At 35.9% G+C, this 8,160-nt stretch overlaps 2 protein-coding genes across 2 annotated transcripts; one reads left to right on the top strand and one right to left on the bottom strand.

Annotated features, from left to right (window-relative positions):
• Positions 1-2,013: 2,013 nt before the first annotated feature.
• On the top strand, positions 2,014-2,976 carry LOC133861833 (glycine-rich protein DC7.1-like). The gene is made up of 2 exons (XM_062297647.1): positions 2,014-2,176; positions 2,544-2,976. Exons 1-2 carry the CDS (start codon positions 2,059-2,061, stop codon positions 2,693-2,695), a joined length of 270 nt encoding a protein of 89 aa, XP_062153631.1. The 5' UTR covers positions 2,014-2,058; the 3' UTR covers positions 2,696-2,976.
• Positions 2,977-4,250: 1,274 nt separating this feature from the next.
• On the bottom strand, positions 4,251-6,316 carry LOC133861246 (ankyrin repeat-containing protein BDA1-like). The gene is made up of 2 exons (XM_062296986.1): positions 5,607-6,316; positions 4,251-5,177 (listed from the first exon to the last, which is right to left on the bottom strand). The coding sequence occupies exons 1-2, from the start codon at positions 6,180-6,182 to the stop codon at positions 4,407-4,409; spliced, it is 1,347 nt and encodes a 448-aa protein (XP_062152970.1). The 5' UTR covers positions 6,183-6,316; the 3' UTR covers positions 4,251-4,406.
• Between the last annotated feature and the right edge of the window lie 1,844 nt (positions 6,317-8,160).

An 8,160-nucleotide genomic window follows, 5' to 3' on the forward strand; every position in this document is an offset into this window, starting at 1 on the left:
AACAAAAACTGTTTGGAAACAATTCCAGACGGTTTATTATGGACGGTTTAAAACAGTCCAGGATAAACAGTCGCGAAATAAATTTCTGGACAGTTTTGCGATAAACAGTCGCGAAATAAATTTCTGGACGGTTTAGGCAAAACCGTCCAAATTCAATTCTGGACGGTTTGCCACCCCCCCCCCCCCCCCCCCCCCACCTTTTTTTTTTTTTTTTTTTTTTTTTTTTTTTTTTTCCCGAGATGTATTTCTTTTCTTTTTTAATATATATTAACATCATTAATTAATTTTTTTTTTTTTTAATTATTTACCAGAAATGTTAATTAAGATAATAGGTCTTTCCCTGATCTGAGGTGTGAGCAAACCCCCCATGCTGTCGTAGTTGCAACAGATTGGGCTTGGCCAGATCAACAATGGAGAGGACGGCGTCGAGGCTTCGCAGAGGCTTCGCGGCTCAGTTCTACAGGCTTCGGTCGATTTCAGTGGCAGCGAGTTCTGGAGGCTTCGTGGCTCAGTCCGATTTCAAGCTCAGCGGAGGGGGACGACGACGGGGAGTCATTGTCGGAGATGTCTGTCTAGTATAGCAGCTCGCGGTCTCGGATTGGAGGTGTGGAAGCGGTGGTGGTAGTGGACACGCTCATCTTCGTCTCTCTTGGCGGATCGGACCTCCTCATCTTTGTCTCTCTTGGCCGGTGGTTGTAGTGGACACCATCGGAGAGCTCAGAGACGTCGTTGTCGGCGGCAGCATTGATGGGCGAGATTCCTCGATCTAGCTACGTACCTCCGGCCAGGTCATATATATTCCTTTATATTTATTTTGGTTTGGCTGGGAAAGTTTTTGGTTGTCAAAAGAATTAATGGATGGTTGTGATTTTTGTAGGGAAAAAAATCAGATGGATGTAGTGAAATTTGGAGGCATCACGCGGATTGATGACATAGCGTGAGAAAAATATTTCCAGACGGTATTTTTTGAAACCGTCTAGAACTTAAATTTTACGGACGGTTTGGTAAAAACCGTCTCTAAATTTATAGACGGTTTTATAAAAAAACCGTCTGAAATTTTAAAACGGTTTTGTAAAAACCGTCCATAAAATTCTTTGGGAATAATATTTACAGACAGTTTTTTTCAAAACTGTTTATAAATTTATAGACGGTTTTTACAAAACCGTCTAGAAATGAAAATTTCCAGATTGTTTAGTAAAAATCGTCTATAATAAATTTTTTACAAATAGTTTTAAAAAAAATCGTCTGCAAATTTTATTTTCTAGACAGTTTTTAAAACCGTCTAGAAAAAAATCGTCCATAAATGAGTTTTTTTTTTTTTTTTGTAGTGTCGTTTACACTCCTAACTTTGTGGTGGATTCAACGTGGCCAACTACCAATATAAAAAAGAAAAGAAAAAAGGAACTCGCGTGGCCGGCCAACTCTAGTGGATCACTAATAATTACAATTTGATCACTAGCTAGTAACTTGTTTGTCATGATGTGCGTTAATTAATGTCAATATTATCACAATAACATGTTTTATTTTGTGACAGTGGAGGCCACCAAAGAGTACTCCAATGGAGTAGATGATGCCAAATACGGTGGACAAAGAAAAACAATTTTTTTTTTAAAAAAAAATTTATAATGGTTGACCAAATAAGATATCTCTTTCCTTCCCACTTCGTAGTGAAAGAAGAGAGCTTTGTGGATTCATTGAACGTGGCCAACTCAGGTGGATCCTAAGTCCTGTGATTTTATGAGATTAATCAAACAAACAACGCGCAGAGTAGGAAAAGTCCGGGGTGATTCCTACTCAATTCGACTTGAGAAATGTTAGGGGTACCAAAATTTTTATCCAGAGAAAATATCAAGATGATGCATGTGCAGATAATTTATTCGTTGGAGATGGTCAAAATAATTAATAAAAAGAAAAGAAATTAGACTTTTCCAAATTAATAATTTCGCGCGCTCTCTTTAATGTTGGCCTATAAATAAAGTAAAGAAAGACTGATTTTATCATCATCCTCGTTCCTCCAATATTTTCTTTGTTCAACAGTTCTGTTTTCTAGTAAGAAAAATGGGATCCAAGGCTTTTCCTTTGCTAGGTCTTTTGTTGGCAGTCATTGTTCTTCTCATCATCTCTTCGGAGGTGGCAGCGAAGGACCTGGCTCAGACTTCCTTCTACCCGAAAAATGGTGCGTTGGGATCTACATTTTGCTGCCTTAGTACCGTTGTTCCGTGCTATAAATTTCCACGCAGTTTTCGTTTTGCGTGAACGTAACAATGATAAATATTGGTGTCATATATTGTTCCATGCATGAGCTTAAAATAACTGCGCGTTTCCTTACAAATAGAATTCCTGAAGCATGCATGTTATTGAAGCACAGAATTGTAAAATGTTATCTAAAGAGCAGCATTTGATATTTGTTTGTTTGTTTGTTTTTAATATTCTGGCAGTATACTTACAATTTGATCACTAATAACTTACAATTTAATGTCAATAGTATCACAATCAGACAATTATATATATCGTACTAACATGTTTCTAATTCGCACTTTCAGTGGAGGCCACCAAAGAGTCCAATGATGGAGATGATGCACGAGACTATGAATTTGACTACCACAGTGGACTTGGCGGAAAACATTCCTGCGAGAATGGTTGTTGTAATTATAACTATGAAAGTGGCGGGCGCTGCCGTAGATGCTGCCCTTAATCTGGTGAACCTATTGATCGATGCAGAAACCGAAGCTAAGCCTCAAAACTTATTAAAGCAACATATTCATCTAAATTATGGTGCTTAATTAATTCGGTACGGTTGTAATGTTATAAATAAGTGCTAAATACATAACTGGTGTCGGTGGTTTTAGTGTTTATCAGAATAGTCTCCTCAACTTTCTGACAGTGTAAAATTAATCCTTCTCTCTACTTTTGTTAGTGGGTGGTTTGCCACATGTAAAAAAATCCAATTAGTTCAATCACATGGCGTTACGTACACGTTAAATATTGTCATGTTATTAAAAACTGTCAAATCAGTTTTTCATTTGGTCATCTGGCTCCACGTAAGCATGTGATGTCATCCTTGATACGTCCCTATAAACTAAACAAAGCCAAAATTGAGAGATTAGTCTCCTCTCAAATTATTTACTCGAATTTGAAAAAATTTGAACAGATGATTGTAAGAGATTACTTATAACACATCTGACAGAATAAGTGGTTAAACAGCCCAATTTTTATTTAGTTAGGTGAGGCCATAAGTGGTCTCTCACAATTACCTTGTCCAAATTTCCTCAAATTCGAACCTCCTATCCTCATTCCTCGAACAGCCGCAACCTATGCATTTTCCAATTGGGGTTTTTGTTTTCATTTTCAAGGGGTAAGGAAGATCATTGTTATGACCCTAGATATTTGATGATGGTAATTTTGTAAAGAAAGAACAGCTTCGGCACTAGCTTCAAGGGGCCAATGGAATCTAGATATGGATTTCATCTAAAATGCTACGACTTAAAAAAGAAAAACCAAAACATGCCCAAAACACTAAAACACAGGACCAAAATAATTTTAAAATCGTTTAAAAAATAAGCCATATTAGAGCCCCAAAAGATAAAAATAAGTCCAGAAGGTTCATTACTTGATCAAATACAGATAGCGATTAGTAATCACATAATATATACAGATGTGGATATTGCCTATAACCACATTTGCATCGATATATACAACCCTGCTGCTAAGTATCTACTTTTAAGTAAAATTGTGTGTTTATTATGGTGTGTTTGTTTTGAATAATATTTAGAATAATATTCAACTTTTTTCAAAAACAAATTATATTTTATTCAACTTTTTCAAAAAATTTCAAATTTTTTCAAATTTTATCTCACAAAGTCAAACCTCGTAATTTGCACAGTGAATTCGAATAATATTCGAATTCAACACCCAAACGGATCATAAGTATTTCAATCAAAACACACGTTTTTATGTAATGTTTTAAAGTCTTTCAATTGACTTCGAATGTCGGAACGATTATCTTAATTTCTTTTATTTAAATAAACTTTTAAAAACCGTCGATGACATCTCCAACTTCTTCTCCTCTCTCTCTCTCTCTCTCTCTCTCTCTCTTCTTTTAGGGTTTTCTTCTGTTATGGCTTTTTAAAGAAAAATGATTAATTTCACAGTTAAATTTTTAAATACGATACTGAAAATAACCATCCAACAAGTCTAACATGTTAGAGAATAAATCTCTACAGCAAGTTATCAATCCTTGCTGTAGAGATTTGACTTGCTGTGCAGGCTGATGTGAATGACATGACTTGATGACTTGCTGCATAAACTTATTCCCTAACATAACATAGTCTATAGCTACTTAGCTAAGAAATAGAAAATAGCAAAGTGAAAGTGAAAGCACACAAAAGGTTCTCGGACGTCATTAATTACATTCTTCTTCTGTTTCTAATTTCTTTGGACCATCTCTTGACTAACCAGTAGCCGAAGCGAAATAAGTCCATGAAGACCATTATTCCTATTATTGTCATTGCCCAATGAGAAGCATTTAAACCAGTAGGTCCAATCAACAAAAGCCCGCAAATATAACTTGCAGCCATGCAACGCACAGCGATCCCCAACAATGCTTTGAGTGGAAACCCATCCATAACCAAAATAATCACGGCAAGCGATGCAAAAAACCCAATAGAAGTGGGAACCATGAATGGAATGAATTCTTGTAAATTGTCTGATATTTTAGCAGCAGAGTAATCTGTGCCGCTATAAAAGCCATTGGGAGGACTTAGTATGGCTTGGTAGGTTATAGTTGCGATAAGTACAGCCACAACCAGCAAAGCATTTTGAGTTTGTGATGGTGACTTTTTCACTTCCTCTGTTAACGTTTTCCAAATTCTCCAAGGGTTTAGAAGTGAAATATCATGTAATAAGAACTGCCAGAGAGTCTGGGGAGGCAGAGCCGTCACCGAGATCTGCTTGTGATGAACTTGAGCATAAGTGTCAAAGTCTTCAACTTCTGACCCTCTTAAGGCTCCTGCGCGCAGAAGCAAATCCCTGACCATGAAATTAGTGGGTTCACCCACCATTTCCTGTACGAGTACGACATCAGACACATCCAAAGCAGTGAAGCGACTCTTGTTGGTCACATTCACACCGGCTGCTTCTTGTTGGCTACCATCACCACCAAGTAGCAATTTCACTGTCTGTAACAAGTATTGTAGATAGTAAAAGCATTAAATATATATATATATATATATATATATATATATATATATATATATATATATATATATATATATATATATATATATATATATATATATTTTCCCTTCTTTCTTTACGAATAAGTAATTTATAGACTCGAACAAAATAGCAAACTACGTACCAACAGCCCAACCCCTCACAGTTCAGAGGATCGGAAATTATTAGATTGTAACTAAGAACGTATACTAGTAGAGATATTAATGTAACTAACGTTGAATGAAGTTTGTATAAATTATACTGAACAAAGACAGGTTATGAATAAGCTGATGCCAATCATTTTAACTCAGCAGATTAATAATTCACGGATTTATGTTCCTTTGCTGATAAAGCAACATCGCGTGTAGAGTGAGATGGCATTATTTACGTACCTGACTCTGCTTCCTAGCAACTGCAAGGTGTAAGACAGTGTTGCCATCATCATCCCCAGCACTCAGAATTTCGTGTATGTTAAGCTGCCTGAGCATATCAAACATGGCTTTGAAGGCCTCAAATTGGTTATACTTCACGGCTAGGTGAAGCGCAGTCTCGCCTCTTAGAGTCACGTCTCCGATACAGCCGGGATAAAAGCCGAGCAATTCCCTAATGACATGAAGCCTCCCAGTTACAGCTGCACAATGAAGGGAAGTCCTTCCATCGCTGCTGTTAAGACGGGCAAGCTCACGGCTAAACTTCAGTAGCTCTCTCACTGTTTCCACAAAATCATTGGCGGAGGCTATGTGTATTGCGCTAAACCCGTCCTTGTCCAGTCTGGTGGCAAAATCTGGTTTAAGCTTCAGTAGCTCCCTCACAAGGTCTGTTTGCCCACCCATGGCTGCAATGTGTAGGACAGTCTCAGGGTACACTGCCACTGAACCTCTCTCAAGTACGAGGTGGTCCTCTTGAAGTAATTTCTGTAGTTCAATGACGTTTCCTTTTCGCACTGCCTCCACCAACCGGGGATCCATTTTTTTTCTTTTTTCTTTTTACTGAATCAAAAACCTTCTAAAGAAGAACCAAAAAATAAAGCACAGGAATGATCAGGAAGAGAAATAGATCTCCATATTATAACAACGAATACTTCTACCTAGACCTTGACTTTTAATGTCAACGAAACGATGTATACCATATATTATTGGACACCATGCGTGTGCTCCTTTATTAATGTAACGAAAACAAGACCTTGACTTGTGCCTGTGTAAGTAAATGGTAGTACGCATTTCATTCGGGGCAATACGTAAATGAGTGGTTGTTTAGAGGGGAAAACGGTATTTAATTCAAAAGTTAATGTAGTGGCAAACGCGCACGCTCATACATATATATATATATATATATATATATAATCACAAAAGAGCATATCGATCTTTTTGTTCCTAATTAATTGTCAATATAGAAAGACAAATTAATACTCTACGTAGTAAAAATGTATTTATTTGCAGTCATAGTTTGAAGACAAATAGAAGACGAAAGACACCATTAAGTTTCAGGCTTAAAGCGACAAATTTAAATGAGGTATTTTTCTTATATTTAAATATTAATTAAATAATGTTTATTTTAATATATATTATATTTTTATTTAAGAATTATTAATCTCGCCTTTTGGGATGCAAAATAATAATTTATTTTTTATATTCAAGTTTTTGTAACATCTTCTTTTTAATTGATTGTAAAGCTAATGATCAATTTAATTAATATTTTTTGTGACCTTGTTGATCTTAGATAAGATTTTATCAATTTTTATTTTTAAAACCCTTTTTCTGTATAAGCAATTGTAACAAGTATTGTCACTAAAATTCTATAAGAAATACATGCATTTGGAAAAGAAATAAAAATCTTTTTATATAATTTATGCATTTTAAATACTTTCCATATTCTTCTCAACATTCAATTCAAATCAATATATATATATATATATAATATGAGTTTCCTAACGTGGCTTCTACCTCCTCCAAAAAATCTGATTGCAATGTATTTTATATTTTCTACACATCTCATTTTTAAATCTATTACTGAATTTATACATATAGAACCTTAGATTGTTTTGTAATTCTGCATACGTAACATGTATGGCAGTAGTTGTATTTATAGAAGAATCTGAAACATCTAGATAATTGCTAGATGTGTTTTACATGAAACAAACTATCTATCTAATTTGAACGTCTAACTTTAGAGTCCTAGTAGATTACATTCACAACTAGTCTAGAGTTAATCTAAATATAGAAGTCTAACTAGAAGAGTCTTTGTTTAACTCTAAAGCTTTATCAGAATCCTTATTCAAGTCTATAGCATTATCTTTAGCCGAATAGGATTCTGATCCAATACGCCCCCTCAAACTCGACGTGGGAGGATGCACGTTGAGGTTGGATCATAGCATCCCGAACCGGACAGCAGGAAGAGGCTTAGTGAGGACAACAGCAAGTTGATCTTTCCCAGAGATGAAGCAAGCATCAAGAAGTTTCTTAGCAACCATATCTCTGACAAAATGATAATCAATCTCTATATGCTTTGTGCCTGCATGATAGAGAGGATTAGACGTGAGATATGTGGCGCCAATATTGTCACAATGTAGAACTGGTCGATGTGGAGAAGTAACACCAAGTTCATTGAGTAAAGACTGAATCCATGCTAATTCAGCTGCTGCATTGGCCACTGCTTTGTACTCGGATTCAGTACTTGAGTGAGAAACGGTTGGTTGCTTCTTTGAGCTCCATGACAGAATATTCTTACCAAGTAAAACACAATAACCGGAGGTGGATCTTTTATCATCCAGACAACTTGCCCAATCTGATTTTGAGTAAGCTGTGAGTTGCTTGGAAGAATTCTTGTAGATGCAGAAATAATAGGAGATGGTAGGATTCTGATAAACAAAGACTCTTCTAGTTAGACTTCTATATAGATTAACTCTAGACTAGTTGTGAATGTAATCTACTAAGACTTTAGAGTTAG

Source organism: Alnus glutinosa, chromosome 2 (assembly GCF_958979055.1).
Source record: "Alnus glutinosa chromosome 2, dhAlnGlut1.1, whole genome shotgun sequence".
NCBI classification, from domain to species: Eukaryota; Viridiplantae; Streptophyta; class Magnoliopsida; order Fagales; family Betulaceae; genus Alnus; species Alnus glutinosa.